We start from the raw sequence: 25,541 nt of genomic DNA, 5'->3' as shown, positions 1-25,541 counted from the left end.
AAACATCAAAATACAATCCTGCAAAATTTTATGTCAGTTTGTTTTCCAAATATCTTTTTTTATATATCCTGGGACATTATTTACACACAGCCATATGATCCCAAACTAAGCAGAGCTTGTACTATGGAAACCAGACAACTGATATACTACGTATACTACGTTTCTTTCATAATTACATACTTATGTAGATAATTACAACCAGACTCAGGACAAACAGACATATTCATGCACACAAATGTCTGTCCTGGGTGGGGATCGAACCCACAACCTTCGACGTGAAAGGCTAGTATTTACCAACCACGCCAACCTGCCCACATTATTGTAAAAAAAATACACAGTGGAAATCGTGAATTTATCAATAAACTTTTATTTATTTACATTTAAAGCGGTGAAAAAACTTTGACAGATCGAGTATAAAGATTACGTGAGTGTTGCTATATGAAAATGGCAGCTACCAACAATTAGGGAAGTGAGAGGCTTATATATTTGTTGTTAAAACGAATGTAATATATTTAAAATATTCTTATTTAAATTAATCACTGTTGTAGAATTAAATACCACGGACCAATTATTATACCATTCCATTATGTATGAATTCGAATTGTATCATAGTACGTGAAAATCTGAAAAGAAAAACAATTTTTGGTGTTATGCTGTTTTGATACGTGTATCTTTTATAATAAATGTTATAAATATTGTGGTTAATCGGACATAATATGACTTTCTAACTTTACAAGAGCATGTTTTGCGATAACATTCGATTTTGTTCTGACAGAATGATTATTCTGAACCTGAGAACCTAGAAACTAAGAGATTATCCATTAAGCACTCGAGGCCCGAATGGGGGGGAAGCTTTTCGAAAAAAATTACGAAATATCACAAGGAGGGGGAATATTCTGAAAATTACAATATACTTTGTACTAAAAAAATACACGTGATTTTGTGTATGGGGGGGGGGAATCTAAAACCTTACCACATATCACCATTTAGATTTAATAACTTACTGAAAACATCACGTGATTAATGGACGACCCCTTACCAACCTTTGTTCCATACTAATTTCCACCCGCGTATACTAGAGGGTAGGGGGGCGTGTTTGGGTCATGTGCTAGGTACCCTATATCCTTTTCCGTATCACAATGCAAAATTTCATGATGATTAGTTGAGAAGTAAAAGCGTAACAAGAAAACAAGCTCACTTAAGCATTTATAATATTATTAAGGATTTCTGGAATTAAGAATTTTATTATTGTTGTTAAAACGTAAAAAGATAAACCATAAATAAATGTAAACAAAACTTGTACATGGCGCAAGTTTTTTTAACATATAAAAAATAATCATTACTACTAAAAAAAAAACAGTCAACGTCATTAAATAATTGAAAATAAAACATGACATATATTTATTAATAAATAGACAATTTAAGCAAAATCAATCGTAATTTATTCATTTGCTTACAAAATAATATATAATACAATTAGTTATATTCACTGAGTTATCTCAACCCCGCTTTAAGCTTTGGACACATCTACGCGAACAAGCTAGTAACTTAGCGTATTATCTGTAATACTATAGCCACACTTGTATAATATATATTTGTAAACAATTTTAACACATTTGTTTATTGTTAGCTAATATAATGACTCCTTACAAAAAAGAAATGTTTTTATTTTTTAATATATTTTTTAAAACAGTCTTAATTTCATGACTACTTTATTCTTACAGCTATTTCACTGTGTGGCCGTAGCTTAACAGTTGGACGCATGTACTTAATCGCGGAAGTGTGTCCAATCTTTTTATCGTATCTTATTAATTAATTACAATAATCGCAACTAATATGATGGTAGGAGGCACAACACAAGAGGTATTCCATCCTCTTTTCTCAGACAATCCATCTCACTCACACGATAATATTTAAATCATGAATGCCCGAAACAAATTACAATTATATATAAATTTAACAGGAATTTATAAAGTAATATTTAAAAGGCAAAACAACGGCTGACTGACACACCATCCCGTTATCACTAAAACTAATTTTATTACGTAGGCACCATTTAAAAACGATTTTATTTACAACCCCAAATGAACGAACCCCCATGGTGCAAAGTTTATTTTATAGAATATTCTTCAAGGCACGGTTCCAGTTTAAGATCATTAATTAGAGTAAATAACATTACGCTAATATAAATGCAGAAGGTCGTATTTAACTTTACAGGCAACAGACGAACTTAGCAACTGGTAATTAAATTAATTGTTAATTTATATTCAGACTTCAGTAAAATGTAATCAGATTAACGATTTACGATTACAATGTGTAATCATCAGTAAAGATAACATATTAACTTTTATTGATTCTGAAGAGAGTGCGCGAGGACGCTCTCGGGCATTTATGTGACTCACTCACATTACTTTTTTTATTACTTCCGTTATAGATGACTGACTGACTCATTGTAAGCGCAATTATTTATCTGATTTCACCTAAGTCTGGGTACATTTCACTCGTATGTTGGCATGGTAACTAGTGTAAAACACATTCAATACATAAAAAGACTACAGTTATGGACGTTAGGTTTTCATTTTAATTGAAATGAAATTGTTACATACGACCTTTTACATTTAAAACGTCGTTTTGTACTCTCATTGGCTCGTTTGTAACTGCGTCAAAATTTATTATAACACTACCACCATATTACTACCATCATATTAATCAATTCTATACATATACAGCGATAATTTTACATTTTAATGAAACTGCTCTCATGGTTTTTAATGGTTTAAATAAATCATTAAACATTACCTAATATATACAATTTATATTTAAGATTATGTCTGTGATTATGTAGATGAATCGGCCATTAAAAACGACAAATTTCCTTTAAATCAGGGAAGAGAATTAACGATTGCCAACGGTCAGTCTAATGACTCTTTTTAATTTAATCTTTTTTTTCTCAGTACACATCCGCTGAAAATTTTACTAATTAACCTTTGAAATCCCTTCCTGTTCATGAATTGTAAATCTTTTCAATCGAAATTCTCCTAAACATTTTACATAACATCATTAAAAAAAAAATATCGACTATTCGTCACAATGACAACTGTTTAGAGATAAAACTATTTCTCAAGAGCCTTAAGATAAACCGATTTCATCTGTACAATTGTTTCTTGATTTAAATCCATAACTGATATCTGATATATGATAATGAGCTATTAAACAATTAAATGTTTTAATTGGTCACCAAATAAAACGATAATTATTTTGTTCCACAAGCAAACGTTACATAGTGATTATGATATTTCATTACCACTTTCGAAAAATATAAATGAAATTCAAAAAATTGAATCAATTGAATGTAACACTGGCAAAATGATAGTTTAAAAAACATATTTAGTGATAAAATAGTCAATGTAGGTGGCAACATAAGGACATTTATGCCAAAACTCTCCTTTTTTTTTTAATTCTTGTACGATTTATATACAAAGCCCTAAACGAACTTTTTTCTTTGCAAACTTTATTGTTGATATCATATTGTTTTTAAATAAAAAAGTGTGGCTGCAAGGATTGTAAACAATCTTTAATTAGCCAAAATAGATGGTTGCTTTATTTATCAATTTAATCAGATATTGTAAATGACATAACACACCATTCCCTTGTAATAATTGCCTAATATTTTATGCGGTTCTGGTAAAACGATCGAAATTCTAGCATTTTCTCTAAGATAATGAGTGAATTTAATGACGTGAATGTTTAAACAATACCCAACTATACTATTCAAGACATTATTTGAAATATTGTATAAATTTCTTTACTTATTCTCAATTTTTAATACTAAAATTACATTCGTAATTCATCACAGTAATTATTGCTGCTTTCATTTACATTTCACCTATTTGAATATTTATTAAAGATTCATACTAATTTCTCACTCCTGAAAATAGATATTATAAATAATAAAAAGAGACCAATAGATTGTCTTAGCCACTGGGACACTTGCATGCTTTAACTTTATACTTACGTCAGTATATAGGGGTTGCCATTTAAATAACGATTTTAGTGTATCGTATTTATATATAAATACCAATGATGAAAATGTATTTTGGATAGGGTTTGCGTAAAATCTGTTCTCAGTGAGCGTCTACGTCGGGAAAGGAGCAACTGTGACAAATTTCAAGCTTAAGAGATCTTGTGATGAATATTAGATCAACGAAACTGGGATGTCGTCTTGTCTTTATAATCGAAATATATATTTTGTCCATAGACAATATCGTTAAGGGGCATTGACAAATGTCACCGTTGGTACATCTGTCACACGGTCATTGTGATCTTCTAATAAATATTTATGACTATCTCCAAGGCCGATTAGAAATAAAATATATTAGACAGAACATTAATTAAGGTTAGAGGATGACATCTACGAGGTCGAACCACGCCCCCCCCCCAGCAGTAACGATAAACGCAAGTGACCGCGCGAGTGAGGCTGCTTTTTATAACTGTCAAAATGGATTGTAATCTAAGGACTTCGGTTAATGATTAAATATGTGATATTTTAATTCAGTGACCTTATACCCTGATACTATGTTACCTACCATCAACGGCTACCGCTCGTAGTGAGAATACTGATATGACATACCAGTGTAAACGTCATTTTGACATGTTAACTATCCTTAAGCGAAACGTTCAGTAACCGAATTGAAATTCGAAGCTTCCGATAAGATTATTTTAATCTACCGTACAGTGCTAACATTAGGAACTTTATGGTTTTAACTATCGTTAATTAGTTTTTTAATAATATATTTATATAAAAGAATAACTGACTAACAGACATATCAACGCAAAACCCAAACTACTGGGGCTAGCATTTAGCAGTACGTCTTTACGCGCATAGCAACAAGAATACACACACCACGCATGCCGCAATATATGACGTCATCATTATTTACATAAGGGTTCCTTTTACACAGTAGGCTAGCAATAAGAGAGGATTTTTGAAAATGTATCCCCTAATATGTTCTACCATTTGTATGAAAAAAATTAGTTTTTAAAGAAAGAGTTATGGAAATTGATATTAAGCAATTCTGAATTACGACTCGAGCGAAGTCGCGGGTAAAGAGAGTACATAAAATCATTTCTTGTATGACGTGCCAATAAACATAAAATCAATTTAAAATAACAACAAAAACAAGTAAAATATTACACATGCACTAGTTTTTTTTTTTATTAAAAATAAAACCATTTTTTTAACTTTGTTTACATTTCAAACAAGTAAGAACGTAAAATATTGTTTTTTAAATTATTTTTCTTTTTTATAATGGTAACTGATTAAATTAGATAGTTAAAAAAGAATCCATTAAAAACAGTTTCATTCAAACGGGTAACATTCAATATGAACAAACAGACATTTCCATTTAAGGGCCTGACCACACTTGTAAATTTCAAACTCTGTAATCCAGTCTTAAATTTTTCTACGGCGTTTTTAAGTCCTGTTTGATAATATTTTTTTCGTTTAATAAATTAAGTCGTTTTTTGTTTACAAATTTATTATCAATTCTGATCAGACCCTTAGTACATTTAATCTAGCTTTATTAAAAAAAAAAAACAAATCTAAACGCTTCTATAAATCGCTTATCTTATTATATTACACTTCTCAACAGTCGAAGGAAGATATACTGTTTTTTTTTTCGTTGTAACCGGATTTTATATATAAAAAAAATTTACTTTCATTCTACTTTATATAATAATAATTTACAATTCTTGTAATATTATATATATATAATCCCATCGACCGTATGTATATCAGTTCATATGTACAATAACGAAGTTATATACTTTTGTTTTATTTAAGCCAAATATCGAAAACTTTATTATGATAAAAACGAAATTCTATCCTATGTCATGTAATATAAAAACGATTTTTCACTGACGATATAACATATATACTAATGGGCATTCGACTGAACTCCGAGTGTTCAAAGCAACAATTTTCACCGTTAAAAAAAAAAACAATAACATCACTTATAACTTCGACATTACATAAAGAGTTATATATAGAAATGTCTTCTCTAAATATTACAAAGGCAGATTTGTATGGAGCACTAGTTCGTAAATTATCCGCTAGGATCGCTGCTTGTCATACCGTACAAATATTTCAAAACAAATTTGCAAAGTTGAAACAAAGAATGATCGTTTTTTGTGTTCGCAACTCGCATCGTTAATTATATTATTTACTAAAATTAATTTGTCAACAAATTTATAATATGTTTTTGTTGTTATTTTATAAAAATATAATATATTCCAATTACAAGAGGAGCAAAGACAAACAAACTCTAGATTTACATATTCCATGTGATTTGCTAATAGCCTCACAACACAAAGTTCTCGATTAATATATCTTTATTTTCATTAAAACTCTTTTCCAATTAACTATTTATATCCACTTTAATTTTACTTCAAAAGTTCCCATAACTCCGAAATCATAATACCATAGACTATTCAAGATATCAACCGATGGCGTCACGTCACTCAAAGTTAATATTTTATGTTCAAAGTTATATATTTATATTTACTCCTAACTATTGGAATGGACAACACGAATTACGAACACATAAATTGCCAAATTTTTCCGCGAAAATCCGACCACGAAGCACTTATGTTGTTCATTTGATAATTTTCGCGCCAAGTTAACATGATTTTGGCGCCAATTTTCATACACTCGCACAGTCATATACCCAACGACGCACGAAACGAACTAACGAATTTCTAATATATACACCTATGTATAAGCATAACCTGACACACGACAAGTACTCGGCAGTATTCATTTAACCCTCACTAGAAGCCATTTTTTCCCACTTATTATTATGATAAAAAAATTTGATACTTGTCAGTCATTGATTTATTATTCATAAAATTCATTATTTATGTAATAACATACCTTCTATAAATGTAATACGAAACGAGTCCGTGAATTCAAACATTAAACTTCAGCTTCTGTAACTATAATCAAAGCCTAACTATAATAATTAGATTTGAATGGTCATTTGTCAAAAGCAACCGACAACGCAATTTTAAATATTTTAAGCAAATGAACGGAGAGTGAGATTTGTCATAGTTTAATTTTATATACAATATTAATACAGAAAGCTAAAATTTACAATTAACCTACGCAACTAATACATTATATTAAATAAAATAAAAAATCCATGTAGCGTACAAACCGCCAAGGTCAAAAATGTCAAATTTAAAAACCATTAACGGATTTTTTGACAATGCCTTTCTTTTTTTTATATTGTAACAATGACACGGTTTCATTCAGCCAATATCATTTCTCCTATCGAATAAATCGAAAAAAAAACATAGGAAATAGGATGGACGTCACTCGGAGCCCGAGAGGGCGCGAATGACAAGTACAATACTCGCCCCCCCCCCCCCCCTTCAAATGACGCTGTAAATGCCAGGAGGACCAACCAACCAGTGTGTATGCTACACACATAGGAAAGAAAGCATTTTCGCTTTGTGTTAAAATGGATTGTCATTTTACATGATTTTGTTTTGAGCATAAATAAATTATATGAGTGTATTAATAAGTAATTAATGCTATTATATCCACTAATAATTAATCACATGGATAAAATTACATCGCTGCGATATTTAAGGCGCCGACACAAGTGGGTAGACAAGCCATAAACAGAGAAACTCACCAATTAATACTGTATTTACTACAACGTTGTTTTCGCCCAATTTATCAGATGTTCGGTATAAACAAAGCAGCCCGTTCTTCCTCGGGGTTCAAATTTTATCAAAATCGGTTCAGCAGTCTAACTCACAGATAGTCATATTCGCATTTATAATATTAGTATAGTTTGTTATTAATGTTTAAATTCAATGTCAGGCTTTGAACTTTACTTACAACCTCGCTCGCTGTAAAAATGTGAACAATATAATCATATTTAATTATCTATATAATTTAATTATATTAAAAATGCCAATCTTACATTCAAACAGGATATTCATTGATTAGACGCCAATTTCAAATTTCGAACGTAATTATTGGCGGCAATTTCTTAATGAAATCAGAGACATTTGACTGACTAGCTGTCAAAATCAGTTTCCGGACATTTAATGCATTTTTATATTGTTAACGTTTCTCCAGTGAACTTATGTTACAATTGAAGAGATAAGCGAACGAAGGCGTTAAATAAATGAACAGTCACTATACACATGAAGGTACCTTCGGCTCTCACATTTTAAACCTTCAAGAGCTATATACGTAATAAATGAATGGCGTATTTACACGAATAAAATATATCATAAAATCATATTTTTGCTTGTGACATCATCTTATATCTTCAATTATATTCTAAACGAGATTAACTCCCTGTCAGTGATTCAAAATATTCTTCCAGAGAAAAAAAAACATATACTTCATTATGGCCTACATACACATAACGGCTTTTTGTACTCCGGTTTGCGCAATTAAGCGCAGACGGATTACCGCACCTCGTCTTCCACTAGCAAGATCGTGCAGCACAAATATTTTACAATGCAACAATTACACAAACAAAGCGTTTGGATTCGAAAAAATCATTTCATCGAACGCGCTTAACCGCGCAAACTCGACATACATAAGCATTTACCCACGCAAAAAGTTTTCGACATAATTTCAACAGATATCTTCATTACATCATTTACTTCAAAGATTGCATTTTGTCTTGTATCTTATTTTATATATCTATTTACTTTGAATATATAAATTACACTCGTTCACACTTCAACGAGATTTAACGACGGTAACGAATATACTCGATACCAACACACTCTCCGTTATTTATTTCATTAAATTAATTAATTAATTTGTGCTCATGACATAATTAACGGTAACAAAAACTTTATCTGACTATATGACTTTGAGAACAATATTACTTGACGTGATAGTTATCAGCGAAAAAGGGTAGACCTTTTGAAATTGGGCGTTATATGACGTCATGACTCATGCCACTTGCGTACAGTTAGCAACGCCATAGATTATATATATTTTACGTCTAAATTCACACTTTGGGTAATGTTTATGGTTTTAATTTTGAAATAGATTATTACTTACAAGTTCGAATTTTCAATATAGCTCAGGATTAGATGACAATACAAAAAAAAATGAATAATGAAAAACACATGGTATATTAAAAAAAAAATAAGATTTATAAATAATTATTACTATTTACATTGATGTTATTTTCATATACAAAATATGTACCACAATACAATCCACTTTAATTTTACTCCCAATCAAAACGCCATTTTTTCACAAATCCATAATGAATATTGTCTCATGATTATCTCGACCAATTATATTTCGACAATTCGAGGGCAAAGTGGCTTATTGGTCTTTACTCCTCACGTGATTGAACTGTACATGCATTTATATGAGAAATTATTATTTTGAAAAAAGAATAAGAAATGTACTTATGGGGCTCTTGGAAGAATAAGATGTAAATTTTTAAAATCTTTTGCTACTTATTGTTTAAAAAACATCGATATGACCATTCTATTGTGTAATATAGTTTTGATATTATATATTTGCCCAAATTTTTATTCAGCAACTTGGCGATACGAATCTCTCGACAAAGCATGACGAGATTATTTTAAAATTTTCCATTTTTTGAATCATGGGACGACTTCCGTTGTGTGTTTACGATTTATATACACTTTATTTATAATTAAGTTAGACAATATATGGAAACTTTACGCCTTAACATATAAATCGAAATAGATATATTTTAAAAATTTTTGTTCCGATACAGTTAAAATATATTGTATTACTTGAGCCGGTTGGCGTGGTTGGTAGATACTTGCTATTCACTCCGAAGGTTGTGCATTCGATTCCCACCCATGACAGACATTTGTGTGCATGAACTTGTCTGTTTATCCTGAATCTGGGTGTAATTATCTATATAAGTATGTAGTATATGTATATCAGTTGTCTGGTTTCCACAGTACAAGGTCTACTTAATTTGGGATCAGATTGCCGCGTGTGAATAATGTACCAGGATATTATTATTATTTACAGGAATAAAATCATACTAAAAAAAAAAATTTTTCCCTCTGGCAACACATGCCTGTATCTACAAGTTTTAAAAACTTTCCCCAGACTCACCGCCCGGCATGAGATTCGAACTAGACAAACGAGTCACGATGTCATAGGAACACCAACCTTTAAAGTTTAAATGCAGAAATATTTTTATGTCCTCGTATTTTTAAGAAAATTTATTTTTTTTAATGGATGTACAGTAAGCAAGAAAAGTATGTAGTTTTTAAAACTGTATAGTCAACAAAAAAAGACATTTTTTTATAGTTGGAAGCCAATATCATAAGACAAAGTTGGAAGATTACTGAAATTCTAATCAGAATGAAAAGTACCGTCAGGAAAATAAATACATAAAAAAAATATCTATTGAAAGTTTCAAGGGAATTTGGTTTTATTTAACTTTCTTTAGGTATGAAAAAGCCGAGATGGCCTAGTGGTAACAACGCGTGAATCTTAACCGATGATCGTGGGTTCAAACCCGGGCAAGCACCACTGAATTTTCATGTGCTTAATTTGTGTTTATAATTCATCTCGTGCTTTAACGGTGAAGGAAAAACATCGTGAGGAAACCTGCATGTGTCTAATTTCATTGAAATTCTGCCACATGTGTATTCTACCAACCCGCATTGGAGCAGCGTGGTGGAATAAGCTCCAAACCTTCTCCTCAAAAAGGGAGAGGAGGCCTTAGCCCAGCAGTGGGACATTAAGAGGCTGTTACTGAATTACTGAAAAGGTATGAAAGTCAAATTTCAAGGTGAAACTTGAGCGTTATATATGTAACGTTTCGATATAAGCCCACATACGCTCTCAGATTTAATATACTCATAATAATAATTTATCTCAAATTTACATTTATCACATGTGGTCATAGCTACAGGTAGAAAAAAAAATGTTTGAATCATACAAATTAATATAATATAATTTCCAATATTGATTACGGTCGAATTTAGATAACCCGGCGACCACTAGTATATATTATGTTATACTCTCAAAACGGCAGTAAAGTCCCGGAACTTTTCAACATATATCCACATAGAATCGTCATTATTTTAGCCGTTTATTATTCTATTTTCAAAAACTCAGGACGCCCTAAATAAAAATTAGCCCTTGATATAGAATGAAACAGATAAGTAATTTCATGTTAAAGACAAAAAACTCATTGGATAGTTGCCATTATCAATTCAGTGTTACCATAAAATAAATAGAATGTATATCTTTTGCAATTTTTGTCCAACCTTACCAAAATTTAATATTGGATTTTATCTTTTAACGGCTCAATAGTCAATACCTTTCTAAGCCATTGCAGAAATAGAAAAGAATTTAAAAAAAAACAAAACAAATCCCTAATCTTTTGAGTTATATTTACAACTCTGATAGGACAATAAATAGATCAAGTAACAAAATGGAGCAGTTATTTTTGCTTTTATAAGTCAGTCCAGAGAAATTTGTAGATATTTACAGTTCAAACTCAATAAAAATTAGTTCCAATCTCTCACTGAACAAATTATTATTTATAAACAAATATTTCTCATTCAAACATAAACATCACTCACCCATTAGAACAGACAAACGGAAGTAACATAAAAATGAAACAGAAATATATTCTATTGGATGAGTGATATTTATGCTGATATTAGTATGTATGTCATACAATATGACTAAAATTCACAAGTGCAGCATATCTTTCGCTATGAACCCTATAGTGGCTCGTTCACAGTTCAACATATATTCAAATATAATCCATATTATATATTACATACAAGTTTTAACCGCATTTATAGATTACATTCACTAAGATAAGATAATAAGACAGGCAGTATCTATCGATACCTTTGCATTTCATAATAAAAAGATTAACTATGAAGTTACTTGTAGGTACTTATCGGTATAATATACATTGCAATGGTGATAGCTTTACATTTAACTTATCTTGTTATATAGCAGCTCAAAAGTGAATTAATTATCCATGTCCCAAGAATCACATTCGAGTCGTGTTTCTTGTTTAACAAATGAGACTCCTTGACAGGGAAGTTGATAAGTTTGAAACCTGATTACCTGAATGTAATATATAAGATGGATAACATACATTGTGCAATGCCTAGTTATTATATTCAAATAACATTAAATTCTTACCAATAGTTGAATTGTCTATGATACTTTATGTAGAAGCCGCCCCTGGTTTGCCAATTGAATATCAGAAGGTTATGAATTATAGATATTAGTTTAAATTAAAAGAAAAATATATGTAAAGTAGACAATTCTACTATGGATGAGTAAAACAAATCGATTCTTGAATATAGTACCGAGCTTTAATGTCTACCCATTTATTCATTGATATTTGACAATTAAGGCATTAAGAATCATTTTTGGTGCACTAATTATAGTATTTAATATTAATTACGGATTCATCTAGATTTTACCCTATCACGTTACAGCCCATAATTAGAATACAAGGACTTCCCTGTGTGGAAGTACCTTTAGGGACTTCACGCACTAGACGTCCAAGACTCCGGCGTGTGACCATAGCAAATGAGGCATCTAAAGAAAACAACGACCACACTGGACCGGCAGGACTGGTCGTTGCCGGTAAGTGTACGACATTCATTGGCCTGGTTGCTCCACAGATCAGAGTTCGGGCCATCTAGTGCACAGTCTTTATATAAAATGAAAAAAAAAAACTTAATTTTCCATATTATTTAACTTCAATATTTACATTATATTTTTGTTTGATATATCTGCTAAAATAAGTACAGTTGAGACTGGTCTTTTTATCTTAACAAATTCACAAACATTGTTTCTCAAACAAATTTTAATGACTCATACAATAATGCTTTTTAATATGCAGTAGCATGCTTTCTAGCACGTGAGCACCTTAACATACATATAAACACAGCTACTATGCCGGGTTTTTAATTTTATATACAATTTGTGTTTTTTATATTACTCCGTCCCAGACTACATTGTTTTTCTAGCCCCTCAGTAACAAATACTATTAACAGACATCGGTTAATTTCATTTGTGTGTGTCGACTAAGGTAAATTTGCTCTGTGGCACTATAGGACACACTCAGTTGTCACATGAAACCAACCCAACTTCTCTTTACTCTTATAACTTACTTTAAACAAATTCTATCAAGTATTTTAAGCCAGAAATGTTCGTAATACAATTATTATAACATACATACATAATTTGCATTTTTAACAACACTCTTAGTTTACCAGTAAGCAAATTTCTCGACTTTAAGCTTTATATACATTCGAGTTTACAGGGCATTTCTTGGTCAAAAAATCTATTCCTTAATAATTTATTCATTAATAGAAACCAATAATTCTAGCGACTAACATTCATTCGGATTTCTATTCAAACATTAAATACAGAAACATGCTACTGCACATCAACAACATTACTCAATTCCATGCTATACCTTATCAATAAGATTGGTGTTACAATTTTTTTAATCTATCATTTTTCATTAAGACATAGTATATTATGTACATATATATGACAGCATCAGAACATACTTTACATATATATATACATATAGGATTCAATTATAAGGCGAAATAATGAAGTTATATGTAAGTAACTATTATTAATGAAAACTTACAGCCAAATTGTATTCATAGGATGCTTTCTGAGATCCATATTACGATAACCCATATTAGAAATAAGATACAAAATAGTAGCACTCGAGTCACAGGTAAATGTTTCATTTTCACTTTCACACTTCACTTTCCCGTCACTTCGCATGTGTACAACGTCACTTCACTTTATTGAATGGGGCAATGTGAAACCGCTTTATTTGTTCACCCGTTATTACAACAATAACGTTCAAATGCGGTCCGCAAGTTTTACCTGAAACATAAATTAAATTATTTAATAGAGTAAGCCCATAAAGACACTTTTGAATCTTCATGTTACAATATTGATTATTAGAGCTAACAATTGTTCGATATGTAGAATCTCTCAATAAATTCAACAAAAAACTGACCCTTTTCCACTAATTTGTATATGCATGTTTATTACATACAATTCCTGTGAACCGAGACGGCCCAGTGGCTAGAACAAGTGAACCTTAAACGAAGATTGAAGACTTTAAACCCTGACAAGCACCGCTGTATTTTCCAAGTGCTTAATTTATTGTCACAATTCATCTCATGCTCAGTGTTGATTGTTAACAACGTAAAGAACACATGTCTTATCACTAGTTTGGGTAAGCGCAGACCAATCTTGGTATTGTTTTGCTTGATTATTAACCGTATATATATGTTTTAGTAACTACTTTATATGAATAATCGGTAATCCATTAGGGGGAGAATGAGTCAGTGTAATTAGAGACACACAGATATTCAACTTGTTCATCATTATTATCTTATACTCTGTCTAAGGGCGCGAAGGTGACCACTTACCGTAAGATGCGATTTGTTTTAATTCATTATTGTTTGTCAGACTAATACCTAGTCATAGAAGGGCCGGTCGAGTTCCGCGGAGGTGCGTCGCGGGGGTGGCGCGGCCGGGGAAGTCCCACCATAGTTAAGGAAGTCCCATACGAGGATCGTGTCGTCGTGAGACGAGGACACAATTTGAAACTCGTCGAACTGAAGTCGGAAAACACGGCCCGTATGCTCCTGAAAAGAAATTTAATACTAAAAACATACACGTCTCATGTTATTGATAATGTCTACAGCTACTGTACGCTCGCGATCGGCATACGTATTGTGTGTGTGTGTGTGTGTGTATGTGCGTTAGTGTGCGTATGTGTGTGTGTGCGTTTGTGCGCGTATGTGTGTGTGTGCGTATGTGTGTGTGCGTATGTGTGTGCACGTATATGTGTGTGCGTATGTACGTGCGTGCGTACGTGTGTGCATGCGTGTGTGCGTGCAAACGTGCGTGTTTGTGCGCGTGCGTGCAAACGTGCGTGTGTGTGCGCGTGCGTGCAAACGTGCGTGTGTGTGCGCGTGCGTGCGAGTGTGTGCGCGTGCGTGCGTGCGTGTGTGTGTGCGTGCGTGCGTGCGTGTGTGTGTGGGTGTGTATGTGTCGCCACTCACCACGAGCGTGCGCAGACACAGGTCCTGGTGCGGCGTGCGCACGTCGAGCGCGGCGCGCAGGTCCCACACCTTGATCTTGCCGTCGTACGCGCCGCTCACGATGCGCTTGTTGTCGAACCTGCGCACACCGACGGTGCTATTACTTACTATAAATGTATCACCCTACTCGAGTTATCACGGACTATTTCAAGTGTCATTTATGCAAGCATGTAATCACACAATATACATATGTATATTTGTAGCTATACTAAACGTTATTATAATATATATATATAAAGTAAAATAGTATGTTTATTAATACTAAAAAATTGAACTAAAGCCACAGTTCTTTAGATTTTTACCCATTTACTGTTTGCTTATTATATAAATACTAGTTTTGGTTTAGTGGTTGAAATTTTATAACCATTATTGAAAATAAACATATTGTCTTTCTACTGTTATTGCATTTTTTTTTAATTTCTATTAAACATAGATATACATAGCAGCAACTCACCGTATACACCGGACGAGCTCTTCATGCCCCTCCAATACACGAATACACTGACCACATTCAATATCCCACAATCTGATCGTATTGTCCGAGGAACCAGACACCACAAGTCTATCTCTGTACTGGAGGCACGCTATCCCTCGCTTGTGACCGTTGAGTGTACGAACGAACTCGCACGATGATGTGTTCCATACCTGAAAATTATAACAATTTTGTGTTTATAATTAGTTCAGTATAAGCTACTTCTAATTTGAGGAAGTACTCGTACAACGCTGTATTTTTTTTTATAGAATAGGAAGGCGGACGAGCATAAGGGCCACCTGATAGTAAGTGGTCACCAACGCCCATAGATATTGGCATTGTAAGAAATGTTATCCATCGCTTACATTGCCAATGCGCCACCATCCTTGGGAAATAAGATGTTACGTCCCTTGTGCCTGTAATTACACTGGCTCACTCACTCTTCAAACCGGAACACAACAATATCAAGTACTGCTGTTTGGCGGTAGAATATCTGATGAGTGAGTGGTCCCTACCCAGACGATCTTGCACAAAATTCTACCACCAGTAAACGTATACGGTGTACTTGCTTTTATATGCTTAATTTGAATTTACAAATTCATCTTATTCATAGAAAAGGAAAACATAGTACGGAAACCTTCATGATAAAAAATTCATGTGGGTGATTCGAACTATTACTCGAAGTACACGTGTGCAACCGACCTTGATGGTGCGGTCCCCGCTGGCGCTGACGATGTACTTCTCGTCGAAGTCCACGACGTTGACGGCGGCGCGGTGACCCACCAGCACGCGTCGCAGCATGATCTCCGTCGTCGACGTCATGTCCCACACCGCTATCGACCTGTCCTGTGGGGGCGCAACCGTTACTTATATAGTACACTCGCTCAACTACTGGAGAGACAGATAGCAACATAAAAAATTGTATACTTACAAAACAATATTTGTTTTGTCTATCTCATAATAATAAATAATTATACATTATGTAGATATTGAAAATATAATCAATTATTAAGGGCGGCGTACGAGTACTGTCAGTAATAGTACCTTGCTGCACGTGACCATCATGCCGTTGCAGAACCTGAGATGCAGCACCGCTTCACAGTGATGTATGAGCGTGTTGAGCATGGCGCCTGTCGTCACGTCCCACACGCGCACCGTGCTGTCTGACGAGCCCGAGATGATGGCGCGCTCGTCGTACTGCAGGCACAGCACCGAGCCCGTGTGACCTTGCAGCTCCTGGGGGGCAGACACACAACCACGTTAGCTCAGGGAATTGCAGCGAAAGTTGCTTGTGAGACTAGATACTATTTTAAAGATCCTATAGCACAGTACACTATAAAATTAACATAAAATTATGGAAGTATAAGCTTACAAAGCCTGTACTAAAATACTTCAACAATAAAGATATACTAATCGAGAACTGTTTGTAGTGCATTATTAAGCAGAGCTATTAGTAAATCGCATGGGATATGTAAATCTAATAAAGTACATTAAATTTTAACGGCAAACCTTAACACACTGCAATGTTTTTCTGTCCCATATTTTGATTGTATTATCTCTCAGTCCGGACACTATCTTGTTATCATCATATTGTAAACAGTAGACGCCTTTCGAGTTCTCTGATCGACAATTTATCCTCTGAAACAGGTACAACACTTGCATTAATTCTAATAAATTCATTGATATCGTTATACATTATGAGCGTTTTGAATTCCAAACACCGACAAATAGATCAGTGTTTTTTTAAATTTAGTATAGTGTAACCTCTTTTCTTATATACTACTTACTACTTATATCCGAATTCTGTTTTCTTTTGGGCCAAAAACTTTTGTACGTAGCGTACACTGAACAACTCACATAATTTTTAACTCACAAAATTAATGGTTTGGTGCATATGAATGAAGATAGCAATTTTTATTTATTAATAAAATAGGCTTATAGTACTTATTTTTACTTAGTTTTGTGCAAGTTCATCGGGGTAAATACCACCCACTCATCAGATATTCTACGGTTAAGCAGCAATACTCAGAATTATTGCGTTCGGTTTGAAGGGACATAAGATCTCAGTTCCCAAGTTTGGTGACGCATCGGCGATGTAAATGATTAAAAGTTCTTTAATCACCAGTGTCTATAAGCACTAATGACTACTTATCATCAGGTGGCCCAGTTGCTCGTGCACCTACTTATAAAATGGAAAAAAAAACCTGGTGATGTTCTGACGCAGTCTAAGGTGGAACCCACTTGCCTGAAAGATGCCGGGGTGGTGGGGTTAGAATGCTCAGGACACACAGAAGCCGAACATTCCCCACCACGTTTGTGCGTAAGTATAATAAACAGTATTAATGTTACTTGTAAGTTATGCCTTCCCATACGCCAATTGTCCTCTATCGACTGTATATCCTGAATGATCTTCGGATAGAGCTGACGGTAGAACGAATGGGATGGATGCTGGCAGCCGGGCTTCGGTTTGAACAGGTACATAATCCTGGAAGACGAAATTATGATATTAGTAACGACTATCACAGAAAAAAAGACAAAAAAAATTACTCCATCCTTCACCCCTTTGTTAGGAGATAGTCAAATTTTAGGATTAAAAAAGGTAGCCTATATCCTTTAGATTCCTGGCTTTATTTCAAATTTCATCAAAATCGGTTCAGTGGTTCAGCCGTGAAAACATCACACACGGACAGAGTTACTATACGTTACGGACAATTTACAAACAATAAGGAAAAATGTGTTCAAAATTTCAGCTCAATAGGAACTAATGTAAAATTCACTTGTAATAATGTTTCTGTAGTTTGATAAAATCATACAAAATATATTAATAACATCACACGCTACAATTAAATCATTAATTGCTGATGTCTTCCTCACCTATTTTGGCTACGGCGCACATTCTCAACGTAGACTAGCCAAATGCCCAGGACATATTATTGTGCACATGTGTGTGCGCAAACACAAGTCAGCATTCCTTCACTCTCATAATCCGACACGACGGAAAGAGTTCAGGCGCATCACCAGCAGCTCTGCCACATATTGTAACATTGCCATGCTTCGAGCTACTGAAAACATCTCGAAGACGAAAAACCCAATAACTTTTCATCTGCCGACCCGGGAGCTCAGAATCACTTACGAGCTACATTAATCCACTTACCATCCTCTTCTCTCGGCGAGCCCCCGCCATAGCGAGTCAGTTCGAACCTTCCTTTCGACGAGTTTCTTCCACAGCATACCCTCGGATATAACACGCTGCCACTCGCGACAGACCAGCTCCGCAGCGCAGAGTGAACTAGCGTCAAGGTATGATAGGATATTTTCCGCTACGTGATCTAAGCCTTTTTCTGAAAGACAAAAATTTATGGTATAATTTTGTGCTTTAATTAAATAGTTAATTTGTGTGCAGTGTTTCGGATTACTAAATACGTTTTATTTCTTTATTTTTATTTTATCAAATAGGAATCCAACTTTATATATTAAAAAAAAAACATTGTCTTACTATATATAGCTTGCATGAAAATGTTGTAACTAAATATATATCAATTATAGGCTAACTTAACATTAAAAAAAATATATATCTAATTGACGAAAAACAAAAGGAAAACATATTTGATATTTCAAGCAGGTTGACAGATGGGATATCTGATGACAAGGTGGTGGCACCACCACCAATAGGAAACGCATCAACGCGCTACCAACCTTGATCACTTACCCTTCAAACCAGTGAGGGTGAGTGAGCAAGTGTAATTACAGGCACAAGGGACATAACATCTTAGTTCCCAAGGTCCCAAGGTGGCGCATTGGGGATGTAAACGATGGTTAACATTTCTTACAATGGCAATGTCTATGGGCGTTGGTGACCACTTACCATCAGGTGGCCTATATGCTCATCCATGTACACATGTTTAGGAATTCATCTAGCTTAAAATTGTATAAATATCATAATTTTAACGTATGTACACATGTCCTGATCGTGTACCTAAGTAAACAAATAAATAAATTCATGTAATCAATTATATGGCTACTTACTTGGAAGCATGCTGATGAAGTCTCTCTGCAGCATCGGTTTGAGGTATGCGTTGATGTGACCATGTTGATAATGGCACATTCGCGCCAGTAACTGTTCCACAAATTCCACCTATAAAAAAAAACAATTATATCAAAATCGAGATAGAATTGACTCACAAATACAATTTTTTTTTTTGTTGTCTTGTACTATCCACAAACATTAACGTGTTATTTATGCTTCTGTTGTATATTTCTACCTGTTAAGATTTTTTTTTATTTCCAGCCAGCATCACAATCTAAATTTTTGTTTTGAATTTTTTTTTTGTTTTGCGTCAGTTGTTGCCCTAGTTCCACGTGTTCGTGTCAGTAATATTATTAACAATAGTAATAGGTAACCTAGTATTGAATTAACATTTGACAAAATACAATCCATTATATGTATATGCGAAAGTGAGTTTGTTTGGTTGTTACGCTATAACTTCTAACTATTCAACGGTTCATCATTAAATTTAGCAAACACGTTAAGGATACAAGAGGACATAAAAATCTGCCTCCTCTCCCTAACACGCGTGAACACCAGTAAACTATATTATAATTAGCACAAAGCCTATTTCGGGTGTCCCACAAGGACCTTTATTAGATATAATATTATTTTTATTATACATAATTAAAAGCAGAGCATGTCTAACCTACTTGACATTACCCATAAATTACGTATGATTAACGTTATTTACAATGTCTAGGAGCTTTTTTATTTCGAATTGATTGTAGCTGTCACCTTAAGGGCTCAAAATTCGCGTGTCCAAAGGGCGCCTTCTGTGCGCCCGAACCTAGGCTTAGGACATATCTAGAAGCGGTGGTGACCATTTATCTATCAGATGACCCATTTTTAAGTCTAACAATTTCAAATAATTTTCACAAGCTTTCTAGTAACGTAATAATATATGATCGTAACCGCAAAAGAGTATTTCCTATCTCGCACCGCAATTGCGGTCGGGTGATCTAATTTTAACGAAATGGCGCACATTATTAATAAACTGTTTATTAATATTTACTAATATGAATAACTAATAGAAACGAGAGAGGGAGATTGTTTATTTATTTGTTCCCTTTTTTACGCTTACACGTCTTCACTACACGTTCGATGCTTGATGCTATGATGCATGTTTAATCAGGGTGTCCACTGCTATCACGGTAGCATGGTCGATCGATCGAAAACGATCCCGTGGCGCTCCTCGTTAAGATGGAAAGGGTACCGCTGGTTTTTTAGTGGGTCTTCCGATGTTCGGGGCGCACTCGGCGCCTTGGACACAGGCGAGCCCCACATACCCCCCCACAACAAAAAAGAAAAAGAGTGTCCACTGCTAATGTCCATAAAGACCCCGACTTCTCCCTGACCATTTTATTTTAATTTCCTTACAATTATACTTATTTTTCATAAAGATTTAGAATCTATACTAATATCATAAATGCGAAAGTAACTCTGCCTGTCTGTTCCCCAACCATAATATGAGAAGCATGGATTAGGCTCCAACCAAACTATAAGTTTTTGCTCAGTAATGGGACACTTGGAAGATGTTAATTTCTTTTTATTTTAAAACAATCAATCATTAAACATACGAAATATATACATACAGTACAGTACAGTAACAGCCTGTAAATGTCCCACTGCTGGGCTAAGGCCTCCTCTCCCTTCTTGAGAAGAAGGTTTGGAGCTTATTCCACCACGCTGCTCCAATTCGGGTTGGTAGAATACACATGTGGCAGAATTTCAATGAAATTAGACACATGCAGGTTTCCTCACGATGTTTTCCTTCACCGTCAAGCACGAGATGTATTATAAACACAAATTAAGCACATGAAACTTCAGTGGTGCTTGCCCGGGTTCGAACCCACGATATATACATAACGGTATCGTATACAAGGTGACAAATATTAAGATCTTTAAATCGAACTAAGAAGGCGAATAGTTTCATCTTATAAGTATTAAGTTTAAAAATCCGAAGAGCCATTCTGTAAGAGCTCACTTCATTACTTACTCATGAAATGTTGACAACCGACTCATGGCGATATACTAATGTGATACGTGTACCCTTGATATGTTATAATTAAAATTACTGGTGGTAGAGCTTTGTGCAAGCTCGTCTGGGTAGGTACCACCCACTCATCAGATGTTCTACCACAAAACAGCAGTACTTGGTATTGTTGTGTTCCGGTTTGAAGGATGAGTGAGCCAGTGTAATTACAGGCACAAGGGACATAACGTCTTAGTTCCCAAGGTTGGTGGCGCATTGGTGATGTAAGCGATGGATAACATTTCTTAAAATGCCAATATCTATGGGTGTTGGTGACCACTTACCATCAGGTGGCCCATATGCTCGTCCGCCTTCCTATTCTATATAAAAAAAAATTATTATGTCCAATGTCGTATATCACTTTGTGACATTACACGACTGTTTTCTGCGGTGAGTCTCGACTATGATCTTACAGCTGTCCGTATATAATCCATGCTGGACTACCATACAGCAATCAATTTTAAATGTTCTCAGATGTTTATATTTTATTAATTTTATAACAATCATATGATAATTTTATAATAAATTAATTCTTGATATCTTCTTCTATTTTTTATAAATATATAAATTTTTAAATTATTATTCTTGTTAACTTGAAATGTTGATATGTTTTGCAACACCTATTATTTAGGAGACACTCGATTTGTATAACGTCATGTTTAAAGACTCAGTTGTGTTTATTAGTGTACTTGTTGTTGGTGTTGATATCGTAATAAATAAATAAAATAAACACGTATATGATGCCCTTATCGGTTCGGCCACGGCGGCCAATCTGATAGAAGACCAGCCACACACAACAACACAACACACAAGCCAGAACACATCACACTGCACAAGGACTTGGCTTGTGCGCAAATCACTCTCATAATTTTACTAAACGTTTTTTAATTAGGACACTCTTGGATTACACGTAGACTACCTTTATCATCAGTAAGTAAAATCAATCCAGGGAGTTCTTGTTAAATTATAGAGGAATCTTCTCAAGGGAGAGGAGGATTTAGCCCATTAGTGGGACATTCGCTTTAGATTTTGCTAAATAATATTATATACCTAAATCAAAGAATTAAAAGTTAGTGGCTAATGCTCCCGTGTCTCGGTATTAAGAAATAACTAACTCCCGACCTGTTGGAAAATATCCCATCGGAGTGCTTGCACACACACACACAGTTAAGCACTTTAACATCTGACAGTTGGCTGTTCTCCGTTGAAAATGTCTACCGTGACCGAAATCAGTTAAGAGGCATGTCATGTCATAAATTCATTTACCTGGTCCGTTTCGTTCCATCTTGTGAATAAGTTGAGACATGTGTTCCGCTCAGCTACATACGCCGCTCCGCTCGGAGCCGGACGGACCCCTGTGTCCAACGAGGTTAATGACGTCACCTGAAAATTACCGCACACTCATTTATAATATGTAGGCCAACAGACCAAATGGCAATGCCACATCCCTTGTGCCTGTTACACTCGCTCGACCCATCAAACTGGAAAACGACGATACTAAGTATTTTCATTCAATGGTGGAATATGTGATGTGTGCAGTACCAGACAGGGTTGCAGAAATCCTTAGCCACCAGGTTAAATTAATATATTCTATGAGTCATATAATTATAATATCCTGGGACATTATCCACACACGGCCATCTGATCCCAAACTAAGCAGAGCTCGTACTATGGAAACCAGACAACAGATATACTACATATACTACTTTTCTTTTGTAAATACATACTTATATAGATAATAACACCCTGACTCAAGACAAACAGACATGTTTATAAGCACAAATGTCTGTCCTGGGTGGGAATCAAACCTAAACCGTGCAGCGCTAAACGCAAGTATCTAACAACCACGCCAACCAGCTTGTCATGTCTGGAGTCTATTGCTAAACATTGTATAAAACATTCAATAACACTGAGAAAGAATTTAAAAGAATTATTTATTATCATGCTCCACCCAAAGGTTGTCTGGAAGGGATTGCTCTCATAGCGATTAAACTGCCTTTTATACATACCATTAATTATTTTTTGTGTTTATAACTGTACGTGTCTATAACTCTTTTGGTGTACAATAAAGAATATTCCATTCTAAGATTCATGAAAAGAAGAATAATAGACAATGATAACGAAGAAAGATTACGAAAGCCACTAGATAAAAACATACTAAGAGTAACGCAAAACATACTAAGGTTTATTTTTTAATAAAGTATTTTTGTATAGCGTTATATTTTCATACACAATACTTTGATTATTTTAGTGTGATTATATTATATACATAATATATCAACAATTTACACTCTCTACAGTCAAGTTAAGCATTCTGTTATTTCAATTAAATTTTTTATCACAAAATAGTTATTTCCTCATTATTTTTAAAGACTGATTACGACACTGGGTCAATTAGATAACCCACCTTTTCGGCTTTGTCAAAATTCTCTTTTCTTTTAGTTAAAACAAAAAGAAATTATTTATATATGTCACACATTTTAGAGTGCTATAATTTTAGATGATTAAATTACAAAAAAAAATTGATCTTAGATCGGTTATTATTATTGATAATAAAACTCATTTAGTTTGTGTATTTTTATATATACAACAGAAGACATTTTTTAATTTCAATAATATATTTTTGACCAATGAAAAGTAATTTTATTTATTTTCATTCACAATATTGAGTAGTTTTTATTAAATGTCAATTACAAAATACATTTTCTATGATTACAGAAATCGTTTGAAGATTTTAAGCAATAAGATATGTATTTATTTAGAATTTTCTAGATACAAGATATCACAATATTTGCATATAGGAATAACAATGATTTTTTTTTTAAATATAAAATTACCAAAACTGGTTTACATATTACATGTTAGAACTTTCAACAATTACATGTACATAGAAATTGTATTATGTCATTTAGGTATTGTCTTAAGCATTTGTTGATTGCGAAATTTATGAGAAAGTACACTGTATTCTTAATGATCTGGATTGTCTTGTATCTAGATATACATCCAGGAAATGAATAGATAGTGACTTGACTGGTTGAATTGTTTTGCTTTTAGAAGATTATTCTTGGAATCTTTAAGATTATTCAGACAAAAATGTTATATATTTGAACAGTTTCCATGGAAAGTATAGCAAGTAAAATGGTAATAAAATTTATTCTATAAACGTTAAAAATGATCGTTTTTAATATTATTAATCCAAAAAGGCTATACAATACGACTGTAACGAAGAAAATCATGCTCAAAAGACGAAATTGGGTTAAAAAAATACATTTTACAACTGCAATGCAGAATTTGAAATTGACATTATAACTTTTCAATAAGTCATTTTTAAGAGGGATTTGTTCTTTTTTGTTTATAGTATCCAATGATGTCGCCATTATAATTGTTTTATTAAGATTTCATGAGAAAAGCAACGAATTAAGGAAACCTATGGCGCTAGAGAGGCAAAGATGGCGGAATAGATTGGCATGACAGTACTGCTGTGCCCTATTTCCTAGTTTCATTTAATACCTTAGGTGTCGTCGAGTCTTCTATCATCCAATCGGTTTCCATTTTTGTAATTTCACTAAATACATTAATACGTGTCCACACAAAACGTCCACTTATAACCAAATCACAATCGCTTAATATTCATCATTCGCATGACGTCAAGCACTACTATTTTCTTTTGATTTGAAAGGGTTAAATATTATTATTTGCACTGGATACGTGTCCTTCTGCTCCTTTCGATCAGATATTTGTACGTAAATATTAAAATAGTGTTAAAATTGTAAAAGTGATGTTTTTAAAATGATTTCATTTGCTTAAAGTTAAATTTCATACAA

At 33.7% G+C, this 25,541-nt stretch overlaps 1 protein-coding gene across 2 annotated transcripts; it reads right to left on the bottom strand.

The window, feature by feature from the left end:
- Positions 1-1,384: 1,384 nt before the first annotated feature.
- LOC126779522 (F-box/WD repeat-containing protein 11) lies at positions 1,385-25,360 on the bottom strand. 2 transcript variants are annotated; one of them, XM_050503579.1, is made up of 12 exons: positions 25,228-25,360; positions 22,984-23,100; positions 19,664-19,772; positions 18,792-18,978; positions 17,987-18,122; positions 17,147-17,275; positions 16,682-16,873; positions 16,340-16,483; positions 15,620-15,810; positions 15,127-15,244; positions 14,536-14,706; positions 1,385-13,933 (listed from the first exon to the last, which is right to left on the bottom strand). In XM_050503579.1, the coding sequence occupies exons 1-11, from the start codon at positions 25,267-25,269 to the stop codon at positions 14,536-14,538; spliced, it is 1,536 nt and encodes a 511-aa protein (XP_050359536.1). In that variant the 5' UTR covers positions 25,270-25,360; the 3' UTR covers positions 1,385-13,933. The 2 variants fall into 2 exon arrangements, with proteins under 2 accessions (XP_050359536.1, XP_050359537.1); XM_050503580.1 differs by having other exon boundaries at positions 14,536-14,703.
- Between the last annotated feature and the right edge of the window lie 181 nt (positions 25,361-25,541).

The sequence above is a fragment of the Nymphalis io genome, chromosome 29, assembly GCF_905147045.1.
Source record: "Nymphalis io chromosome 29, ilAglIoxx1.1, whole genome shotgun sequence".
NCBI lineage: Eukaryota > Metazoa > Arthropoda > Insecta > Lepidoptera > Nymphalidae > Nymphalis > Nymphalis io.
The sequence above is the reverse complement of the archived record's forward strand: the minus strand, read 5'-3'. Positions and strand labels throughout refer to the sequence as shown.